At 40.5% G+C, this 25,516-nt stretch overlaps 1 protein-coding gene across 7 annotated transcripts in view; it reads right to left on the reverse strand.

Moving 5' to 3' along the window:
- PDE1C (phosphodiesterase 1C) overlaps positions 1-25,516 on the reverse strand; it is a 566,690-nt gene that overhangs the window by 269,227 nt on the left and 271,947 nt on the right. The window contains exon 2 of one of the 7 annotated variants that reach the window (XM_030551319.1): positions 4,986-5,012. The exons of the other annotated variants lie outside the window; for them this stretch is intronic. Coding sequence (XP_030407179.1) covers positions 4,986-5,012 — 27 coding nt within the window. The remainder of the gene's footprint in view (positions 1-4,985; positions 5,013-25,516) is intronic. 7 annotated transcript variants of the gene reach the window in all.

Raw genomic sequence — 25,516 nt, forward strand, 5'->3', positions numbered from 1 at the left:
AGAACCAAATATTTTTTAAACAAAATTACTTGGCACCCAACAATATAAAATTACCTATCTCAACCCCACATGTTGATGGCCAGTTTCACTTCCTGTCTCATGTGTTAGCATGAGACCACCACTCTTACACACTTCCACAGGGGGTGGTTCACGTACATGTTCATTTCCAGAGTTTGTAAGAGTTTGTTTAACAGTTACTGCAGCAGCAAAACTAAAAAAGCACAGATTTCCCTAGAGAAGAGAGGGAAAAGTAAATGCATAATTTGTACTGTTGGTGTTATGCCTGTCAAAGAAGCCCTTCTAAATATCAGTAAGGGGATGGAAAAAAAATCCTTGTAAAATTTTTTAAAGGTTTTGTTTGGGTGTTTTAACTTTCGGGGCACTTTAATGGGCACTATCAGAATCCTGAAGTTTAAAAAAAACTACTACTTTTGTAACCAAGTTGATAGTATCTCTTTAATGTTTTTGCATGGTTTTATTACAAAGCTTTTTTTTTCACCTCACAGCCACATTTTTATATAGCTTAGTAACATTTTCTGTCTTATGTTGTATTTTATGTGCAGTACTAGAAGCTATTTTAAAAACAAACTGATGGACAAAATGTCATGAGTTTTGCTACTATTCAGTTATTTAGAACCGTGGTTCTCAAACTTTTGTACTGGTGACTCCTTTCACATAGCTAGCCTCTAAGTGCCACCCCCCCACCCCTCATAAATGAAAAACACATTTTTATATATTTAAAACCATTAAAAATGCTGGATGCAAAGTGGGGTTTGGGGTGGAGGCTGAGAGCTTGCAACCCCCCATATAATAACGTTGAGACCCCCTAAGGGCTCCCTCCCCCCAGTTTGAGAGCCCCTGGTTTAGAATGAGTTCACTGTGAAGAGTGGCATCTGCATCTCAATCCTGCATGCAGAAAGCCAAATTAGGCAATTAGACAATATACAACAATCAAAATAAAAATGCAAATATTCTAATGGGCCAAACCATGTTTGCATTATTCTTGTGGACAAACTACAGAAATATGTACCCTATGCACACAGCCAATACAAGGACTATGCATTACTTAAGTCTCATTTTCAGAACTTAAGTAGTGCACAACCCTCATGGTGGGTCCACTCTATAGGGGTGAATTTTACCTACACAGATGATAAATCCAATCAGGCAGATACCAGCTTAGTGCTTCCTGAAAGGTGCTGGGTGCCCTAAATACCCATCAACTTCTATAGCAATTGAGAGCGCTAAGCAGCTCTAAGGAGGTAATGAGCACTTCACAAGATCAGGCTTCATACAATTGAGTGATATGAGTGTAATTCAGTCTCAATAACGGAATAGAACAGTCCTGCCACACGAAAAATGAAAACAGCTTGGGATCTGACAGTCCTAGAAAGTTTCTGCTTCTGTGCTAGTTATTTATCTACCCTGTAAAATCTCTTAGGTAATGATCAAAATATATATCTAGTCTTCCCCATCCCAAGATTAACTAGATGAGAAGATGACAGATGCCCTACATGCTGATTAAAATAACCAGTGTCTCTGGTCCTGCGGTGACTAATTTGCATCACAGCTCACTAATTCAGGAACTAATTTGAGACTACTGAATTTAGAATTGCTGATATATCTGCGAAACATCCAAGTTTATGAAGAAAATTATATCAATCTACAGTAGTTTTTAAAGCATTTGAGTTACTGCAATTATTGCAAGGGTCTATATTTGTCATAATTACAATTTTAGTATGGCTCAGATAATATAGTGATGAGGCCATACAAATATCCAGGTAGGCAGACCATGATAGTATTGTAAATGATTATCTACATTTGAAAAAATAATCATGCAAAAGACCGATTCAAGCTGTTGCTTATTGTATGGTGAATATGGCATTGAACAAGACATGAAAATGTCATTAAGGTAATTGAGCAGATTTCACTTGCAGGAGAATCTTTTGCATTGTTTTTTTAATAAAACCATAAGGTATATCACAAAATCCAAAACCAATAAAAATCCTGATGATTACAATCCTTTGTTTGTAAGGACATGTTTCTTTTGCCTGGATTGAACTTCTCAAGCATCCTTGGCCAGTGAATAAACAATTTATTGGCAGTGCTTAAAACTTTGTACGAATTGCAAATCAGAGTAGTTTGTGTACAAAATACAGTATATTAGGGTGAACAGATGCATAACAGTTTCAGTCTTGAGGGTTAGCTGTGCATACAACAATTTAACCACACTTGCAGATTTTTCATACTGTAATATTACTGGGACTGCCTGGAAAAAAATAATTCCATTTGGTGAAAAATGTCAAAGTTTTGGCATTTGGTTTCATTCAGCATCAGGATGGAACTGAGGCCTTTCAAAATTTTTTGCAAAAATCTAGAGAGAGATTTCAGCAAATCAGCATTTTCTGATGAAAACACATCTCATCAAAAATTCCCAATCAGCTGCAAATATTACTTGAATCCATCATATATAAAGATACAAGAGAACAAAATCTAATATGTATTGGCATACACTAAGACTGCCACAATGTCTCACATCAGTCAAGATAGACTGTAAGGATCTGGCTGCCCTGGGCAAAACAGAAAAACTCCACCCTCTATTACTCCAATATTTTGCTCCATGAAGTGACTTTCTGTTCTGTTCATAGGATACAGCTGGCCTCAATATAAATCAGTCCTTAAGACTGTAAGATGCTGAAAGCATGGATATTTCCTTCCAATATTTTAACTGCTGCGAATGATCTATATACATCGCTATATAAATAATTAATAATTAACAATACTACCACCAATAGATAAGCATGTGAAACTAGATGCAAAAACAAACAAAAGACCATTACAGCTGTCGCCCTTCTGGGTTTGGTGACATTTGAAATCACAGATTCTTTTGTGTGAAAGAAAGAAAGAAAGAAAGAAAGAAAGAAAGAAAGAAAGAAAGAAAGAAAGAAAGAAAGAAAGAAAAAGACATGATTAATGAATAGAGGAAGGAAACCAAGGCTGAAGACTGGAATCAAATCATTTCCATATTTTTGGAAACCCCCATTCAAAAGATAGGTGCCACTTTGGGGCGCTAATTGTATTTCCATCCTGCAGCATCCTTTCCTGGGAGTACTTGAGCACATTAAACTTCCACCTCAGACGGTCATACATACCTTGCAAAGCCAAGACTGAAGTTCAAAGCCAGCCATTTTGCCCTACAGGCAGGCAGAGCCTGGTTTTCAGGCACAAAGAATAACTTGCTGCAGTCCATAGTATTCTGGCTGACAGCCATCTCTTGCTAAGAAGGGTTATCATTACTGGATGTTAAGTAATTGCTGTGCACAGGCTCCTGCAATGACTTCTTACCTCCCTGGGGCCAGTACCAATTGTCTCATAACACAAGGCCAAAAAGCATATATATCCTGTTGTGGAAAGCGGGGATTTCACCAGCCAACAGACACTGATACCAGCACAGGACACAAACTACACACCCCACGCACACAGAGATAAATCAGTAATTGAACAAAAATCCCAAATGACATAAAATTTAACCCCCATTACTGGGGAGCAGGAGGAGTAACTGCATACGGATTGCCAAAAACACACAACCAGATATGCCATAAACATCTCTCAAACATTTTAGTTCTCAGTTAAGTTGATAAATACATGGATATTGGGCTTACTTCTATGAGCTTATATTCTAATTTACCTCTCTTCTGATGCTTACAATGGTAGCTTAAGTACATCCTCATATAAAAAACCCTACCACCTGAAGACACACTCTCACACTGATGTCATAGTAACATATATAGAGAACACAAATTAGATTGTGTACTCAGGTCAATGAAAGCAATACAAAATATGTACATAGTGATAGCTCAGCTTCTAGGAAATTATTTTCTGCTCCCTACAAATCATCTCACAGCAGCCAAACACCTCTCGCTACAGGTACATCCATAACAACATAATTAACTAGCAGATCAAGCCAGCAGCAAATGAAACATGCAAGAAATACAGCTCAGCTGAAGACAAACAAACAGCGCAGGTTCTACTATTGGGGCATCAGCCCAGTGAGAAACATACATTTACCTTCATTCCAATTCTTTACAACATTGAAAGCTGTTTATCATCTGGGAGAGCTATTGTGTTAAGTAGATCCATGCACGGCAGCTGTTCCAGTGTCCCACAGTGTGCAGGGTACAATTGCACAGTCCAATACAGAGATCTCCAAAGCAGCAGCAGTAGGACCTCACTGGTATAGCCACAACACAGCACTGAGGGGCACATTCAGAATGCCTTCAGGGCTCAATCCTTCACAGTGCAAAGTACCCTCACCTGCTACTAAAGTCAATGGGAATGGAAGGTGCCCAGCACTTTGCAGGATTAAGCCCCCAAATAATAATCTGATACAACTAGGGCAAATTGCAGTGTCCCACTCTAAAACTTTGACCTAGAGTCACCACTGCCAAGCACACAATCTGAAAGCAAACAAAAACAATGCTCCCCAGACAGCAATGAATCAGAAAACACTACTAGGCTTCCCAACTGCAAGGAAACAGTAAGATAACTAGATCTTTTGGCAGTAATAGGCTCTGTTTATCAATGGGATCCCAATCTGCCTTTGGTCTCCTGCAAAGGCACGTGTCATCAGTAAGACTAAAAGCCAACAAATCAAATTTTTTATTACTGCATGTGTACTGATAAAAGTAAGAACTGGCAGATCTTGCAGAAGGGATTGAGAGAAAATTTGTTAGGGCTCAAACCAAATCCTTCAGCACTTACTCAGTCAAAATTCCCACTAACACTCCTGGGAGTTTTGAGTAATAACTACAGTATTGTGCCTCAGAGAGGGCAACTGTCTGTGAAATGGATTCCCATGATGAACAAAACCAATATGTTAAATACCGGTACATTAAAAACCAATACATGAAAGTAAATTCTTTCTTCAACTTCTTTAAGGGACAGCCGATTTACAAACACCTTCCGAGCCTTCTGTGACTTACTCTTACCTCTGTGATGTTTTCTTGTATTTTCTCCTGCAGGAAAAACATAAATAAAAGTGAGATAAGGAGGCCATGCCTTTGAAAAAACCGCAGAAAGAATGGACCAGTACTCCCAGATCAGAAGCATTCAAGTATCAGAAGCTAAGGCACAGTAATCTCTGCAACGCGGAAGCTCCAAACCTAATAACTCTTTTTCTTACCAGTGTTGGTCTGCTGAAACAAATCTTATACAGCTGTGATTTCAATGAGAGATAAGGGCCCAGTTCTGCTTACACTGATGTCAATGGTGGTTTGGTTTTTTTGCCATTAACTTCAGTGAAAGCAGGCCTGGCGTGTGTTTGTGAATGCCCCCGTTCATATTGCTGCTTTTTGCAAGACAGGTCCAGAATAATGAAGTAAAACGGTATTATTTAAAACTACAAAACATAAAAATCAGAAAATGCATGAACACATGGAATGTAATGCCATTTTATTTTTAATTGAAGGCATGGACCCTGTATCGTCGTTGCCAAATAGTAAACCCTCTACTATATCTTTAGATAGTACAAATTAGGTACAACAATCTCTGTCCCATACTCAGATGTTTTCAGACAATGAGCAACTGGACTAATTAAACTTAATTATTGGACTAATTAAACTTCTGGATATTTAGTTTTAAAAGTTTGAAAATATTTAGTTAAGGCTTTCCTGTATGAAAATTCATTTGTTAGAATCCTCACACACAAGAGTAGAACAACAAAACATTCACAAACAGTAGCATCAAGACTTAACGGATTATTGTCTACTACTGACATTCACAAAACCGTGACATACAAAGAGAAAAGCTCAATGTCACATGGCGTTATCTAGCACTATTTAATTAGAGCTGGCAGAGAATGGAATTTCTGTTTCATGGAGGATTTTGAAATTCCAAAATTTGTTTTAATTCCAATTCAGAACAGAAACCCAAAGTTTCAAAATTTTCTGTGAAAGAAACTTTTTTAAGAGTTCATTTCAGATCAGCTGAAACATTTAATTTATTTTAAGACAATTTAAATTCTAAATGAAAAGTCATTTAAAAAGGAAAAAATTAAAACAATTTGTTCAGAAAATGTTGAAACAGCCTGTTTTAACACTATCAGAACTTCACCACCCCTATTTACTTCATCACAAAATTTAGAGAAAATTACATGATTTCACAAAGTATTTTGATTTCAACTGCATTTTCCAAACAAAAACTGTTCCTTCAAAGTTTTCCAGCCAGCTCTAATTTTAATTTCATCTCAGAGATGGACCTACATTATGGTGCTGTTTGCATTTGACTCACATTTCACTCTTCTAATCACTTGTAGATTTCTATCATTAAAAAAGATTCACAAAGCAGTCTTTTCATCTGAGATCAGTATATTGCACTAGAACAGTGGTTTTCAACCTATGGTCCACGGATCCCTGGGAGTCCGCAGATTATGTCTAAGATTTCCAAAGGGGTCTGCACGTCCATTAGACATTTTTTCAGGGTTCACAAATGAAAAGAGGTTGAAAACCACTGCACTAGAAAACCTTGTAGTATCATAGGCAACAGTGTTAGGAAAGGGAAGGTGGTCTGATTTTCAAAGAGCATTATTCTTTATTGGTGTTTTAATTTCCACACCTGCACTCCCATTACAGTCACTTTACATATGCAAACCATGTTACTTATTTTGTTTATAGACATATAATTTGCATGGTATGGTTGAAAACAATGTAGTTAAAGGAACAGCTGTTTACAGGCTCAGTCTCAATAATACATGCATGCCTGTGCTTTCAAAGAAAAAAAAACTGTGTACCACCAACAGCTGCAGCCATATAGCAATAAATTTATGGTATGCCTGCATTTCCATCCAGTGTTACAAAAACAAAGTCTGTTCTGCTGATCATCCAAGCTGCTAGGGGAAAGAATTGACACTTTAAAGCTAAGTTTTCAAAAACAGCCTCTAATATGCAATCACAAATAAGAGCATTTAGACATCTACCTGTTCGCACTTGTCTCCCACCCAAGATCAGGTAGTTAGGACATGTTATAAACAGATAGCTAAGGGTTAATGTCTCTTTCACCTGGAGCACCTGACCAGAGGACCAATCAGGGAACCGGATTTTTTCAACTTTGGGTGGAGGGAATTGTGTGTCTGGGGTCTTTGTTTTCTGGCTGCCTGCTGTCTCTGAGCTTTGGAGAAGTAGTTCTGTTTTCTAATCTTCTGTTTCTAAGTGTAAGGACAAAGAGATCAGATAGTAAGTTATATGGTTTCTTTTTTTTGGTATTTGTATGAATATAAGTGCTGGAGTGCTTTGATTTGTATTCTTTTTGAATAAGGCTGTTTATTCAATATTCTTTTAAGCAATTGACCCTGTGTTGTGTCATCTTAATACAGAGAGACCATTTGTATTTTTTCTTTCTTTTTTTTATAAAGCTTTCTTTTAAGACCTGTTGGAGTTTTTCTTTACTTCAGGGAAATTGAATCTGTACTTACCAGGGAATTGGTGGGAGGAAGAAATCAGGGGAGATCTGTGTGTGGGTTGGATTTGCTAGCCTGATTTTGCATTCCCTCTGGGGAATAGGAAAGTCCTCTTTGTTTCCAGGACTGGAAACAGAGAGGGGGAGTCACTCTGTGTAGTTTCACAGAGCTTGTGTCTGTGTATCTCTCCAGGAGCACCTGGAGGGGGGAAGGGAAAAAGGATTATTTCCCTTTGTTGTGAGACTCAAGGGATTTGGGTCTTGGGGTCCCCAGGGAAGGTTTTTCAGGGGGACCAGAGTGCCCCAAAACACTCTAATTTTTTGGGTGGTGGCAGCAAGTACCAGGTCCAAGCTGGTAACTAAGCTTGGAGGCTTTCATGCTAACCCCCATATTTTGGACGCTAAGGTCCAAATCTGGGAATAAGGTTATAATAGGACACACAGTAGCACAAGTCATAAATTAGAGGCTGATTTTAGACTCCTTTGAAAACATTGCCAGAATCCACTATTGACTAGAATCATCAATATTCATATGAGCTTACACACTGAAAGACTACCTTGAGTTAGCAAGCAGAAATGGTCAGGAATGAACAACAGCTCCCTCTGCAGTTGTCTTGTTCGCCTACATGTAGGGAAGGGTGGGAGGAGCTACCAAATTAATCTCATTACAGGAGGAATCTGATTTGAAAGGAGAATGTTGGAACTAAATTAAATTTACGCCTGGGGATATTCTGTGCCAAAAAAATTTAAAATTCTGCAAAATTCTGCAAATTTTATTTGTCAAAATAATACAATATATTCACACTAGTTTCAATTGTTTTGGTATGTTATTTAAACTACAATACAGAAAAAAGTCACAATAACTATTCAGCATTTCCTTAACACATGAAAGTTAAATTGCAAACACTTGGTAACTAATATCCTGCATTCCAGTTATAATCCTAGATTTTCATTTAAATTACATTATAGAACACCAAAACAGGGAAGAAGAAAAAAGGAGAATGTCATTCTAAATTGCTCAGACTTTCACACATGAAAGTCATACAGTTTTGCTAATTATTGTCCTGGACCTGGCTGGGCACTTTGGGAAGTGTTTGGTTCTGATTGTCCCCATTGTGCCACTTTGGCATAGGAAAAAAGTGAGAAAGCACATAGATCTTCCTAGCTGATTCCCTTACTGTCATTTATAATGCTTTACATAACTCTGGCAATGTAGAGGTCTTAAAACTTTTACAGGTTTTATGTTCCATGGGGAATTGACTGAGAATAGGAACAGCTAACTAACAATAGGAACATTAACAATGTTACTATGCAGACAGGCTGCTACATTTCTGTCTCATGGCATGGGATCAATTAACCAGCAACAGCAACATTAACAAAATGTGGGTTGTTTTTTTTACAAAAGCTATTTTCTTTAATTTAAAAACAAACAATTTTGTAACATGATACTAATATTTAAGTGTTTTTTCGATTCTCAAGAAGTTACTGACATGTTACTAGGCAGGCAGGCTGCTACATTTCTGCCTCAGAGAATGAGCTCATTAACTAGCAGGCAGGCTGCAGAATTCTATCCAGAGTACGAATTGTGGGATTGGAGTAACCCTTGTAACAGATAGCTGTTCAGTGGAAACTCACAAGAACCTCCCTTTCTACAAACAAAGGTAACCAGAATGACGGAAGGCTAGTGAAGGGCATCATGACTAAGATTATGTCACAATTATTTTTAGTGAAAGTCACAGGCAAAACAACAATTCATGGAAGCTGTGACCTGTCTGTTACTTTTGCTGCTGAGGCTCCATGGTTTCCCCCACCACTGTGGAGGCTGAGAGCTGTGGGGTTCCCCCTATTCCTGTGGCAGCTGGAAGCTGCAGAGGAGGGCCCCTATGCCCACAGTGGCTGGGAGCTGCAGGGGAGGAGTCCCCTCTACCCACGCGAAGCTGTTGTCCGTTGCTTGGACCCTGACAAAGGCCCCCTCAGGAGTCTGTCACCTGCCACTGGATCCTTGCAGAGGGGCCTCTGTTGCCTGTCACTGGAAGCCTGACAGGGCCCCAATGGCTGCAAACCCCAAAGTTCTGCAGCCCCAGAGGCTGAAGAAAAGAATGTCAGGGAGGTCTCAGATTCCATGACTTTAGAATCATAGACTATTAGGGTTAGAAGGGACCTCAGGAGGTCATCTAGTCCAACCCCCTGCTCCAAGCAGGACCATCCCCAGATTTTTACCCCAGTTCCCTTAATGGCCCCCTCAGGGATTGAACTCACAACCCTGGGTTTAGTAGGCCAATGCTCAAACCCCTGAGCTATCCCTGATGCTGCATTCATTCTTTTTGGCAATCCAGGGTTCAGGGGCTTTGCCAGATCTGGGTTAATAAGGAGTTGACTTGAATTCAGCTTCCCTTCTCCGAACCCTAACTTCAAGTGTTATTAATGTAAATCCACCTATTGTGGAATGCATTACTCCCATAAACTGTTCTTAACTTACGTTACAGAACATATTAACAGAAGCTGATAATTTTTTTCACACTGAATGAAATTAAGACTCAGACTCAGTGGGCCCTCTATTGCTTTTATTTAAACCTGCATAAGTCAGGAATAACTCCGCCAAAGTCAATGTTGTTACAAAAGCCTCACAGCAGTGCAAGGGCGGACTCAGTTACAATACATGAAGCTGCCAATGCAAAAGGGTGATTCATCTGCAAAAATATTATATCAGAGCAGAACAAAATGGGGGATGGCTACAATAAAGCCTCTGAAACAAATGAAATAAAGTCAATCTATCAGCCGAGCCAATTGCTTCACCATCCATATCTCTGAACAGATAAGGCAAATTTCATACCAAGGCAACGCAGAAGCAAAATGAAAGGCTCTGCACAGACTTTTGCAAAATGAAGTCCAAGGACAGAACAGGCATTTTGGATGATTTACCCTCTCATAAGTGATTATTTTTTATTATTCCAAATCATGGTTTAGGCACATTGCTAGTATTCCTACATTGCCACTGTCTATCTTGTATCTGTCCTGCAGATAAAGAGACACCAGTATCCAGCTATGGCAATCCAGCACCTTTTCATGGATATATTACGTCACCTATGTAACTCTCCCCATATAGTATGTAATAAAACAAACATACCTGTTGCTGGCTTGTACATCTCATCAAACATTATTGATCAGCAGGGTCCTACAGTGTGTTATATTAAGAACACACAAAGTGTTTCAGGTTTGGACCAGAATCAAAATCCATGACTACCTAAACTGTATTGAATAGTATCTCAATGGCAACGAGACTGTGTAAGAACCCTAACATCCACAGAACATTAATTTTAAAGGTGTGCTGCAGGTATAGCTGATAGAAAGTTTTGTAAACAAACAAATCTTCTGGTCAAGTCTCACACTGGTGGTTACAAAGGCTATCCCATATAGCCTCTCTCACAGCAGAGAACTTCATGAAGTTCACCAAGAAAGTTTCTCTTTCATACTGTTCTGAAGTTCTGATACTACTAGACAAATTTTAATCATAGTAGTGTTTATTTGTTGGGATCCTAGATTACCAAAACATTCTTCCTGCAGATAAAAACATGAATTATTTTCAGCATGAACAACCGGTACTGCCTACTGTAATGTACTGTCATGTTGAAATGTGTCTCATCACTTTGCTCCCTTGTGATTGGCCTAATTGGTGAAAGTCCTAACACTGCTGTAGTTAATGACAGTTTTCTTTTAGCTCATGTTTTTGGTGCCTGTGCTTTGGGAACACAAAGTCTGCAGTTCTATTCCCTCCTGATGACCATGAAGGCCTATGCAGCCACAATCCTTACACTACCTACCTATTGTCTCCTGAGTCTAACTTTTCTGTAGGTGATGTTACATTAACCAATCCTGAAGGACTGTAATATATACGTGTAAAAAAATGTATCCTTATTAAGCCCAAACTTAACGAGTATTTAAGTTTTAGTTTTAATATAAATTTAGTGATGATGAAAGGAGCTGGAAAAGAACTCCGCAGACTCAGGGCTGGTTCCAGCTTTTTTGCCGCCCCAAGCAGTGAACGGGAAACAAAAGAAAGAAAGAAAAGCCCAATTGGGCTGCCACCAAAGTGCCGCCGAAGAGGAAGAGAGAGAGTGAAGGACCCACCGCCAAATTGCCATCAAAGATTGCTGCCCCAATAATGGACAGAGTGCTGCCCCTTTCTATTGGCCGCCCCAGGCACCTGCTTCCTTCACTGGTGTCTGGAGCTGACCCTGTGCAGACTGAAAATCCCTGTTAGCAGAAAAGTTATAGCACAGATGGTGGCAATACACACTTCACCATACTAGTTGTCAATGTAGCTCAACTCTTGCATGGAAAAAACAATTCTGGAAGTGTGATACTGCTCAGTCTCCATGTACATACATTAGTTGACCTTTACTGAGACTATCAGTAAAGGTACCAAGTAGTAATTCTCTTTTAATAACAGAAAAAAATGTAAATATTAAAGACAGATTCCTCTAAGTGATAAATGGATCAATATTTGTAGTGGGAATAGTGACTTGGTTAGGTAGAATTAAAGACGTACTGGAGATAAAATAATATTCCCAGACTATGGTTCACAAAGAGATGCCGAGCATTGCTACTTAATCAGTGCTACTTTATTTTCTCCTTCTCTCACTACTACCCACAGTTTGGTTTGCTTCTCTCCCTTTCATTCCAGAGATGGCTGTATTTCAGTGGTGCTTTGGAATCCTTTGAATGAAAGATGCTATATAAACATAACTTAATTTTGAATTCTTTCTTTTCTTTCAGAAATCAAGTAGAACCTTGTTTAAAAAGACGGAGCAAGATCAGGATCTACTAGTCTATGTGCACTTTGAAAGAATGCTGACCATCAGCTACCCACTAAAGCTGGGGGGCTTCCTAGAGAAAACATATATAGCAGCAGGAAAGCTTCCTTTAATAAACCTCTGGTAACCCAGCAGTTAGGACATATACACTTAGGCAGTAACTCAAGGAAGGCCAAAAAATACATTGGGCAAAGTCTTTGTCCTTTTTCTGGGACTTTCTCTAAGAAATAAATAAATAATCCGTTCCAAGGTCAACAGGATTCTCTTGTTCTCTCACTCATCATTACCAGGTCACAATGCAACTCACTCAGATTTGATGGAGTGGCAACTGCGCGAAACCTGAGTGGTGCTGCGAGTGCCAGGTCACAGTACTCAGAAGGGAAACAGGAGCCGTAAGAGCTGCCACTACAGGGTGAGTTTGTTGTTTTAATTGTTTTCCCATTTTATTTTGTGTTATCTCACATCTGCAAAAACCACAGGGCTCTACCTATCTCCATAAGTGGGTGGAGCTGAGCACATGCCCCTCCAGTCAGCATCTCATTGGCTTGTTTAGGCAGCTTCTGCTTAGCATGCTGGTTTTTATGGACTGTGGTCTAAGATATCTAATTCAGACTTTGTGAATCACGGTGATTTTCTAGACACCTAAAAGTTAGGCACTCTGACCATCGTCACAACACCTAACTGCTTTTGTGCATCCAAACCCACATGCTGGCAACACACAAGGAGTGTGTTTATCTCAAATCTCCACATTTCCATGTGTTAGCCCACTAGGAGAAGTACTTAAATTGACTGAGTGGGGGGAAGAGTAAGGCTAAGTAGCTCTGCTAACTATGTAGGTGTTTTTCCCCCAAAACCACAGAACTCAGAATCTTAGTTAGCTAAACGAATTGCTCCTTCACTCCTACACAGTTTCTAAAGAATAATCTGAATCACTTAGGTGAAGTTTCACTCTGAATAGTGACTCCAAAATTGGCATTATGGCATTCCATATTTACTGAATCTTAATGATTGATTAAATAAACTAAGCAAATTTGCAAATAATAGGATGCTTTTCTCTAACTGTGAGCCCCACAAGTCAAGCAATTTTATTTCCTGCTCATGTATCATTACCAGTAATAAAAATCTTGTAGCCTCAGTCCTGCACTCAGTTACACCTGTGCAGCCTCGAAGTCTTCAGTGTAAGTGAGGCTAAAATTGGATACTTGGCAAATTGCACCTTTGATAATAATTTGGATAATGATGCATGAGCCAGAAAATAATCCCACTCTTTATCTTCTCTCCACTGGGCCGGTTCTGGATTGCTAGCAAGCAAGGAAGGGAGTGAAAACTTATTTTTGTCACAAGAGTCAACAGATCTGGCTCTGAATACAGAGAAGGAGTGGACCTGTTGTTTAAGAACAAGGCCGCTTTTCCAGCAGAAACACAACCTTCCAATTTCTGTTTTCTGCATGAAAATCATTTAAATGGGTTATTTCAGGGGTCAGAGAAGACGGTTACTCACCTTTGTAACTGTTGTTCTTTGAGATGTGTTGCTCATATCCATTCCAATTAGGTGTGTGCGCGCAGCATGCACGTCTGTCGGAAGATTTTTACCCTAGCAACACTCGGTGGGTCAGCTGGGTGCCCCCTTGCGTGGCACCGCTATGGCACCAAATATATACCCCTGCCGACCCGTCTGCTCCTCAGTTCCTTCTTGCTAGCTACTCCGACAGTGGGGAAGGAGGGCAGGTTTTGGAATGGATATGAGCAACACATCTTGAAAAACAACAGTTACAAAGGTGAGTAATCATCTTTTCTTCTTTGAGTGCCTGCTCATATCCATTCCAATTAGGTGAATCCAAAGCCTTACCTAGGCAGTGGGGTCGGAGTGAGATACTGCAGTGTGTAGAACCGCAGAGCCGAAGGCTGCGTCCTCTCTGGATTGTTGCACCAGGGCATAATGAGAAGTGAAGATATGTACTGAAGACCACGTAGCTGTTTGACATATCTCCTGGATGGGTACTCGAGCTAGGAAGGCGACCGATGAGGCCTGAGCCCTGGTAGAATGAGCGGTAATATGTCCCGGAGAGACATGAGCTAGATCATAGCAAGTACGGATGCATGCCGTTACCCATGATGAAATTCTCTGAGAAGAGACGGGTAGGCCTTTCATCCAATCTGCCACTGCCACAAAAAGTTGGGGCGTTTTGCGGAAGGGTCTCGTTCAGTCAATGTAGAAGGCGAACGCCCTACGGACGTCGAGGGAATGCAACTGCTGTTCTCTACGAGATGTACGCGGTTTGGGAAAGAAGACTGGGAGGAATATGTCCTGGTTGAGATGGAAGGCCGAGACTACTTTAGGGAGGAATGCTGGATGTGGACGTAACTGCACCTTGTCTTTGTGGAACACCGTGTATGGTGGGTCCACCATCAGAGCCCGAAGCTCAGAGACTCTCCTAGCCGATGTGATGGCCACAAGGAAGGCTGTTTTCCATGACAAATACAGGAGTGAGCAGGTCGCCAATGGCTCGAATGGAGGAGTCGTAAGTCTCGTCAGGACCAAGTTGAGGTCCCAGGAAGGGGCGGGGCATCGTACTAGGGGGAATAGACGCTCCAAACCTTTGAGGAACCTCGAGACCATAGGGTGGGAGAAGATGGAGTAAGTACCTTCTCCGGGGTGGAAAGTAGAAATAGCCGCCAAGTGCATTCACAATGATGAGATAGCAAGGCCCTGCTGTTTAAGATACCAGAAGTAGTCCAATATAGTGGGAATGGGAACCTCCATGGGTGTTACATTTAGTATTTCACACCAGCAAGAAAATCGCTTCCACTTGGCCAACTACGTAGACCGGGTGGAAGGTTTCCTGCTACCCAGGAGTACTTCTTGCACTGGGGCAGAGCAATGTAACGCCGACTGGGTTAACCATGCAGGAGCCACGCTGTGAAATGGAGGGATTGCAGGTCCAGGTGGTGAAGCCTGTCGTGGTCCTGCATTATAAGATCCTGATGCGGGGGCAGAAAGATTGGGTTGGCTATCGAGTGGTCCAGCAACGTGGTGTACCAGTGCTGTCGGGGCCACACAGGGGCGATCAGGATCAGGCGAGCCCTGTCCCTGTGGAGCTTTAAGAGAACCCTGTGCACCAGTGGGAAGGGTGGAAAGGCGTACAGCAGCTGGTTCTTCCATAAGATTAGGAAGGCATCCGATATCGAGCTTGGGGCAAGACCTTGGAAGGAGCAGAACTTCTGGCACTTCCTGTTGTTGCGGGAAGCGAAGAGGTCTACGTGGGGAAAGCCCCACTTCTGGAAGATGGAATGCAGAACGTCCGGGCGAAGCGACCACTCATGAGACCGAAAAGATCTGCTGAGATGGTCTGCCAGGGTGTTCCGGACTCCTGGGAGGAACGATGCTACAAGGTCTATCGAGTGGGCTATGCAAAATTCCCACAATTGAACCGAGTCCCTCCCTGCTTGTTTATGTAGTGCATGGCCGTTGTGTTGTTGGTAAGCACTGAAACACAAAGACCTTGCAGATGTTGTAGGAACATCCGGCACACCAGGCGGACTGCTCTCAGCTCCCGGACGTTTATGTGCAACGCTAGCTCTTAAGATGACCAGAGGCCTTGCATGCGACGATGGTCTAGATGAGCCCCCCAGCCGAGAGACAATGCGTCCGTCGTTAGGCATGGGCGGTAAGAAGGAACTGAGGAGCGGATGGGTCGGCAGGGGTATATATTCGGTGCCATAGTGGCGCCACACCAGGGGGCGCCCAGCTGACCCACCGAGTGTTGCTAGGGTAAAAATCTTCCGACGGCTGTGCACGCGGTGCGCACACACCTAATTGGAATGGATATGAGCAACCACTCAAAGAAGAATGCTCCTTTTCCTTTTTTATATTTAAAAGTGCCTTAATTAACACATTTAAGATATCAGTGGGAGCTTAATCACCGATTAACATAGATACCCAATAATGTCTGTCTTTATATTAGAGTCCCATCGTGTTCTCAGCTCAGGCAAAACACAGCTATTCATCATTGCCTCTCTGTATAGGCTCATCTGAAGAGATCATTCAGCAACAGTGAGAGACAAAGAGGTGATGCTGTATTATAAATTCCCCCCTATAATATGAAAGACTTTGTTGGACCTGTGCTTTTCTACACTGCCAGAACTGGGCTCCTTTGTTACAACAGGGCCTATGATAAGGTTGTTATAAATAGGTTTAATATTTTAACCAGCTGAATTTGAGAAGAGCAATTTATGTCTGGCAAAATAGACTGGTGAGAGTCAGGGACATCACCACCTCCAGCTACTTCCAACAATGTGTTACTTAAATATATTGTAAACTAGAGTTGGGTTAAAATTTTTGGATGAATAGTTTATTCACCAAAAAATGCAGTTTGGTCAAACAGAAACTATTCTCAAGTTTGATGGCACTTTGATGAATAGTTTTAGCCAAAAAAGCATCAGGCTAGAGTCACAAAATAGTGGTAAGGGAATAGCCTCCTTTATAACGTTTAGACAATGGTTAGGGGATTCATCTATGTAAGAAACCCAGATTCAATCCCACCCTCTGCCTGATGTGAAGCAGGGATTTGAACTTGGATCTCCCACAAGACTGTCCAACCACCAGTCCACAGATCCTCTGATATACTGAAAACAAAGGGGGGAAGAGTAAGAAAGAGGAAGCCCATTTGGGCCAAATATAATCCAGGTGTAACTCCAATTACGGGAGTTAACACATATGCTAGAGGTGGCTGTAGCCCTGAAAGTGAAGAGGGAGCACTGTCAGTGTAACACATTTTCATTAGTTAATTATCACTACATATTGCTCAGAAGTAGTAAAAGCAGAAGAAACTTGTGAAGAGAAGGCAAGGTGGATAAAATATATAGATAGTTATTTTTAAAAGGGGGGTTTAACATATTTGTTTAAAATTTACATTTGTCTATCTCTTGACATAGATGGCTGCATACTCACTACAAACCAAATAGGATTATTTAAATACACTGAAATCTCCTGTCCCAATCACTTTAATATGCTGAATCAATTGCATATCAATTCAAGTGCCATCACAGCAGAATTAATTATGTATATACATCGAAGTACTACAGCCTATATTAATAAAAATGCATAAATCAAATTGAAAAATGAAATATCGTGAGCTGGACTATAATTTGGCCACCAGCATTCAAATTTCAGCTTTATGCCTCTGGGAGCACTGAACCTATTTTAACAATCCACTGAGACCAACAAATTTTCTAAGAACAATCTATCTTCGTCCATGTGACATCTTGCTCAGATCACGCAGAATTGTGAGCCGCTGTGTTACTGCCTCAACAACAGTGAGGTTTGCTGCTGCTAACCCATATGTCTGCACATGAAGCACACCAGCTCGTCTGCTTTGCCAGCAAACTCTTCATGACTCTGCCAGTCCAAACCTTGCCTTGCAGGGAACAAGCAGTGCACCTCAATTCCTGAGTTCCCTAGGAGATGTCTTTCTGCAGTGTCCAGTCCCTTTGCTTTGAGACACTCAGAGAAGTTTTTAAGTTTGCTGCCTCCAAAGAGACAAAGCACACAACAGCCTATTAGAACAGCGGAAGACCTACACTTTACTCCAATATAGCAGCACTGAGTTGGCTGTGTAATAAAACAAGAATAAGTTTATTAACAAAAAACATAAGTTTAAATGATTTCAAGTAAGAGTGAAAGAGATTTGCTTTCTAGTGACTGAAACTTAACTTCAGCAAGTTACAATCTTTGTCTGAGCAGTTTTCTCACCTACAGTCAGTTCCCAGAGATTTCAACCCCCTTTGCTGAAGAAACCACTTCTCTCAGATTTTGAGATCTCTGTCCTCTTTTCTCCCTCAGATGATGGATACCAAAATGGCTTTTTGTTTCTCTTTATAATCCCCAGTGTCCATTGTCTGTTTCAAGAGCCAGGAATGCTTCACGGGGCATAGTCTCCAACCCCCTTCATTATCATTAAGTGAACATCTCCCCCACTAGCTAGTTTGATGACTATCTTCTGTGTAAATGTGCTTCCATTATTTCTGGTCTCACCTTGCTCAGTTTACACTGGAGACACAGTTAAGCAGATGAACCAACATTCCTTTATATAGGACAGGAAGGGCTTATGCACTGCTTGCCAAACCTTTTAAGAACATATTTCCAGCACACATCTATAATTCGTTATACACACCACCCGTACATATACCACTCAACATTATTAATGACCAGCATGTTACCAGTTTGCATATATCTCCCATGACATGTTTTAGATACAGATTATGACAACAGTGAGTTTGGGGAAATGAGCAAGTCAGACCTAATGTGAGTTATGGTATGGTTGGCACTGAGAGGCTCCCTGAGTCACAATTTGCCATCTATTTAATTCATTGATTGAAACAGGACTAGCTTTCATGTTTTTTCCACTCTCAAGTCAATAATACAATACCTTTATTGTGTAGAGTATCTTCCAAACAGGCTGTATACCAGAATTCTCTGTTGGGTTAAACAATACAGCCAGAGATAAGTGACAGCAGAGGGAGAGCAAAATTAAGAGGTAGGTGAAGGAAATAAGGTAAGATATCAGCTGCAATTTGAAATGAGATGTAGGTCAGCTAAAACAGGTATGTGTAGAGTTTTAAAAACAAGAAGCAGCATTTTGAATTGGATCTCACACTGAATGGTGGCCTAATGAAATTGTATGGGGACAAATTTCTCACTATATGAAAGAATGCTGAGGACAATGTTCTGCACTCAGTGAAGCCCGGGGCGTTGGGATGCGGGCTGGCAATAGAGATGGGATATGGAACAGTCATGGTGAGCATGAGGATCTATAAGAAAAACGGAGGATCAAGAATGACGCTAATTGTAACTTTTCCATTATTAACTAACTTATATTTCTACCATACCTGTTTGAACCATATCTTATTTATTTCGAATTTTTAAATCAAAACTATTGTGGTGTGATGGGCATTCAACTACAGTTCCACACACAAATAGGCCCAGTTATGCTCCCCTTGCTGTCTGAGGGAGTTTTACTATTTATTTCAATGAGAGCAGAATTAGATCCTATGAGCCTGATTCAAAGCCCCTTTCATATAAAGACTCCCATTAACTTCAGTGAATTTTGGGTCAGCCCCACAGTGACTAAACTACACTCATTACTAGTGCTGGTCAATGGTCTTTTTTCCAAACATTTTTGTGTATTTTTTTTAAATCCATTTTTTCAAGGAAAACTGAAAATCACACTAAAATAGAGTTTTTTCCACCTTTCAGAAATGAACAAAATGTTCAATTTTTTAATAAAAACCTCCTGCAAATTTAAAAAAAATCTCAAAAAAGTTTTCATTACTCTTTAAGCATTCCACAGAAAATTTTCTCTACTTTCTTACCAGCTCTAACTATTATTTTATCAATAAATAACTGTGTCTTTAATAATTATGTTATTATGTACTATAACATGGAGAGAGAATGAGAAGCATCCCTTACAGCCCTGTATCAGGTATTATGTGTATCCATGCACAGAGAGATATTGGCAAGACAACATAAGGTCTTGGAGCAGGGTTCCTCCCTTGACATAGCCAACGTTGGCAGCCAGCAGGGAGATACTGATTTATTCCTGTTGACTCTCTATGGCAGGTGTGGCTCACTAACTACCATTAATGTAAGGGAGGTGGGAGAGGTCTCTGTAGAAAAGACCTAGAATCACAGCCAGGCTTAAGGAGCAAACTGCGGATTACACTTTTGTTATCTGAACTATCCATAAGGCCAAACCAAAAACACAGCAAGTTTGAAGTAAATATACAATGGGCCTGATTTTTTTTATTTATTTACCTTTTTTAATTATTTTTTTTAAAGAACTGAGTGGGATGACAATGAAAGTTGTGGGTGCTTATGACTTCTGAAAACTTGGCCCAAATTTTGTAGATTCTGTGCAGATCAGGACTCCAAGAACTCTGCCTGCTTTTGGTTATGCTTAACATTTTGTTATAACAACAGGTGCCTGCATGGGCCGAATCCTGAAGTCCTTATTCTGTTTTCAAGCAGTCCTTACATAGGCAAACTTCCATTTAAATTAGTGTGGATTTATCTGAAAAAGTAGTAAAACCTAGACAAAATTGAGTTATTTCGTTGGGATTTGGCCCTTTGAAAATAATATGGTCTATTGATCCTTACCTATGTTGTTACTATAAGCAACTATTCTCTCACATACTGGAGAAAAAAAGGATGAAAGAAAGTTGTTTATACAGTACACATATGTACATACTATGTATGTGTACAAACACACTGAAAGGAACCTACCTTTTAAGGAAATAAAGGCCAACAGTATGAAAAGTATGGAAAAGAACTTAGTTTTAAAGAAGTAGTTCCCTATATGTTTTATTCATTGGGAGGGGTAACATTTTACCATAGTGTGTGCTCCTTTGCACGATTCCTGTTTGAAAACATACTTTTTATCTGATCAAATGCTTCTTAGTAACTAGCTATTGGATATACTTGTGGAACATTTGGCACCAAATAAGAGATGACCCTCAAAATACAGGATGGGTGGTACCTTATCACACATACTCTGCAGCCTCTCCCATTAAAACAGACTATTAAACTTTTTGTGGAATGAGCATGGGGGTGAGGGCTACATTTCCCTGGCATTCTGTGTACATCCTGATAGATGTGTTGCACGTTGTGTTCACATGGCAACACAGAGAGTGAGGTTGATTTCTTGCTATTACAAGGTTTTAAATAACGGGACCATATACACAATCTTTCCCGTCCTTTGTTTTTGTTGTATCCTGTTTACTTTCCTACTAAAAGAACTGCTATGAAAACATGTCATATCGACAAGCAACGTAAGAGGGAATAATCTTGCTGAAAATGAGATAAAAGAATCTTGTGGAACAAACAATGACAACACGTATGTATCATGTATGTTCAAAGCAAACAAATCATGCTTTGCTGGAATCTTGTGCCAGCCAGTAGGCCTACAATGTTAACATACTTTAATTAAATGAAAGGGTATGGATTACTTTTTTCAATCAAAGCCATTATGTGACATTAGCACTTTGAAAATCCTATGGAGGCAAACAGGCAGCTGTCCAGTTTGGTTTCAGTTAGGGTGGCTTAGTGATTAGTTACAGAATGCAAGATGTTGGCAGGGAAAGAGTCATCATTCATAACCTGGATTAAATATCAAGACAGGAAACATGGATTGGAATTACGTCAACCCAGTCCAACACTGTATGCAAAGTCATAAAAAAATCTGCATCTTGCCCTAAGCTCTAGTAAATCTATCAGACTGTTGCTTGTTATTGTTTCCCCCCCACACCCATCCCCACCATCACCGCCCCCCCTGTCTGCTACTAGACAGCTGGTATGACGCAGAATTTTAAATCTCATGTTTGTGCCAGCCCCTCCCCTGACTCTGGGTTACAGGCTGAAACACTCGGATTACTGTTCAACGCGCCTAAAGCTGGGGTGAAAAAACTGCTGTACAAAGATGCAGTGTTCCCTTTCCAAAACAAGGCTAATGTCTCAAAAACCCCTGCTCAGGGCATTTACTAACAGCTACAAATACATTGTCCAACGCTGTCAGTGACGTTACTTTGTGCAGTGAGGAGCTTTGTGGTGCTGCTCTGGCAGTGCTTCTAATTAACAAACCAAATATTAAATATCTTGCTCTTGAAAAGACAACATGCACATTTCTCATAAACAGTGTTTACTCTCGTTGTGTGTTCACAACCATTGTGCATATGTAGAAAAACCATGAGACTGTATGCAAGCAGGGTGCAGAGGACTGGGCCTTTAAGACAACCAGCAGTGGGCCCCTTACAGAGGAAAAGAAGCTCCTGAAGCTTCACTAATGTTTCTGACCTCATCAATTACACATACCTATGGCTTGTTAACATAGATACGGTCTGTCAATGTGTCTTCACCATTAAAAGCACTGAAACATAAGAACATAAGAATGGCCATACTGGGTCAGACCAAAGGTCCATCCAGCCCAGCGTCCTGTCTACCAACAGTGACTTATGCCAGGGGTCCCAGAGGGAGTGAACCTAACAGGTAATGATCACGTGATCTCTCTCCTGCCATCCATCTCCACTCTCTGACCAACAGAGGCTAGGGACACCATTCCTTACCCACTCTGGCAGATAGCCATTAATGGTCTTAACCACCATGAATTTATCTAGTTCTCTTTTAAACCCTGTTATAGTCCTAGCCTTCACAACCTTCTCAGGCAAGGAGTTCCACAGGTTGACTGTGCGCTGTGTGAAGAATAACTTCCTTTTATTTGTTTTAAACCTGCTGTCCATTAATTTCATTTGGTGGCCCCTAGTTCCTATATTATGGGAACAAATAAATAATTTTTTCCTTATTTACTTTACTTTCTCCACATCACTCATGATTTTGTATATCTCTATCATATCCCCCCTTAGTCTCCTCTTTTCCAAGTTGAAAAGTCCTAGCCTCTTTAATCTCTCCTCAGATGGGACCCATTCCAAACCCCTAATCATTTTAGTTGCCCTTCTCTGAACTTTTTCTAATGCCAGTATAACTTTTTTGAGATGAGGAGACCATATCTGTACGCAGTATTCAAGATGTGGGCGTACCATCAATTTATATAAGGGGAAAAAGATATTCTCCTTCTTATTCTCTATCCCCTTTTTAATGACTCCTAACATCCTATTTGCTTTTTTGACGGCCTCTGCACACTGCATGGACATCTTCAGAGAACTATCCATGATGACTCCAAGATCTCTTTCCTGATTAGTTGTAGCTAAATTAGCTCCCATCATATTGTATGCATAGTTGGGGTTATTTTTTCCAATGTGTATTACTTTACACTTATCCACATTAAATTTCATTTGCCATTTTGTTGCCCAATCATTTAGTTTTGTGAGATCTTTTTGAAGTTCCTCACAGTCTGCTTTGGTCTTAACTATCTTGAGCAGTTTAGTATCATCTGCAAACTCTGAAACCTCACTGTTTACCTCTTTCTCCAGATCATTTATGAGTAAGTTGAATAGGATTGGTCCCAGGACTGACCCTTGGGGAACACCACTAGTAACACCTCTCCATTCTGAGAATTTACCATTAATTCCTACCCTTTGTTCCCTGTATTTTAACCAGTTCTCAATCCATGAAAGGACCTTCTCTTTTATCCCATGACAGCTTAATTTATGTAAGAGCCTTTGGTGAGGGACCTTGTCAAAGGCTTTCTGGAAATCTAAGTACACTATGTCCACTGGATCCCCCTTGTTGACATGTTTGTTGACCCCTTCAAAGAACTCTAATAGATTAGTAAGACATGATTTCCCTTTACAGAAACCATGTTGACTTTTGCCCAACAATTTATGCTCTTCTATATGTCTTGACAATTTTATTCTTTACTATTGTTTCAACTAATTTGGCCAGTACTGATGTTAGACTTACCGATCTGTAACTGCTGGGATCACCTCTGGAGCCCTTTATAAATATTGGCGTTACAGTAGCTATCTTCCAGTCACAGGGTACAGAAGACGATTTAAAGGACAGGTTACAAACCATAGTTAATAGTTCCGCAATTTCACATTTGGGTTCTTCCAGAACTCTTGGGTGAATGCCATCTGGTCCCGGTGACTTATTATCAATTAATTTAAGTTTATCAATTAATTCCAAAACCTCCTCTAGTGACACTTCAATTGTGACAATTCCTCAGATTTGTCACCTACAAAGGACAGCTCAGGTTTGGGAACCTCCCTAATATCCTCAGTCATGAAGACTGAAGCAAAGAATGAATTTAGTTTCTCCTCAATGACTTTATCATCTTTATATAAACTATAATACAATTGTATTATATATCATGTCTTCCCTCACAGAACAATAGGGTAAATTCTGCCCTCTTCTCATTGGGTGCAGAGGGATGACCGTCCTAGAATAGTACAGAAATAGTTCCAGTGAGGGGGGGGAAGAGGGCAGAGTTAAGGAGACCAGATAGGAGCTGCACTGCACATCTCTATGCTCCTGCATTGTATGTTTCCGGCTCAGTGTGGCTCTCCATACACTGTTATCTAGGAGTTGAGAATTCACTAGGTGGAGAGATTAGGGAGAGTGGAGGGCAATGACGTAGAAGGAAAGAAAAAGAGAAGGATGAATGAGTGCAGGGAAAAAAAGTCTTCCAACAAGCATGCTGAGGACTGTGACAATACTACCATTTAGGGCATGTTAAATGCTATCACTAAATTGTTCCACAACCACTTGCATACCAGAGCTCTGAAAATACTTGATTTTCGGTTCAGTCACTGAACCGAGAAATTGGGAAGGGGAATCATTTTGGACTGACCCCAATAAATTTTATTTGAATGTTCTGATTAACTGAAAGTTTTAAAAAAATGACTTCAATTTTTTTCAGAATTTGGGGTTTTTATCTTGGTGGTTTTGACAAACAATTTGGCAAATTCAACATGAACTCACAAAATGTTTCAGTCAACTCAAATCTGCATTTTTTGGTGAAAAAAAAAGTTTCATCCAAATTTTTTTAGCCTACCTCTATTAGATACCACAGTGCTAGGTGCTTTCAAAAACTTAAGATAGAAAGAGAAATACTTAGATAGCTGCTCTTGCCCTTTCCCCATGTTAGGAGCTAGGGCTGTGACAGCTACTCTAGACTTTAGTTCTGCTGCTGTGCCGTGGCCTTTAAGAGAGGATTCAAATTCCACAACACCCAGCTGGGACTTGTGGTCCTAAGTCTCTGAAGCGCTTTTGGAAATCCTACCCAGTGTGAGTAAATATGCTGTGTGTATCATATGCTTTTATTTATCGTATGCTTAAAGCTAAACAAACCTGAGAAATGTTTAGATAGGGTGATAAGGGAAAACAAGCAGGAACAGTTACACTTCTGTTTTGCTTTTTTTACAATAATCTTCAGTCTCCCTCCTCACCCTCTTCTGTCAATGTCTGCTTTGCTCTATGTGATCTCCAGATTCCTTCTCCCCCAACTTAGTCTCCTTTCACTTTTCAAATCAATCCAAGAAATCTGAGTTCTCTGGGCCACGCTGCGTTCAGCCTGAGTGTGGGCGGGTGTGTAGAGGAAAGGCTGCCTCATTTGTTCCCCGGTGCAGGAGGGACCAGCAAGAACTGCAGCCTGTTCTCTCCAGAAACCAAGGACCACTCTCTGTTAGTGAACCCTAAGGGGCAAGTCACCCCAGAGGGGGTAAAGGAGGAGGTAGGATCTGACCTCTCTTGCAACACCCATCTAAACTGGTTAGCCTGGCAGGAGAGTTTATGCTGTTCTCCT

Source organism: Gopherus evgoodei, chromosome 2, assembly GCF_007399415.2.
Source record: "Gopherus evgoodei ecotype Sinaloan lineage chromosome 2, rGopEvg1_v1.p, whole genome shotgun sequence".
Lineage (NCBI taxonomy): Eukaryota > Metazoa > Chordata > Testudines > Testudinidae > Gopherus > Gopherus evgoodei.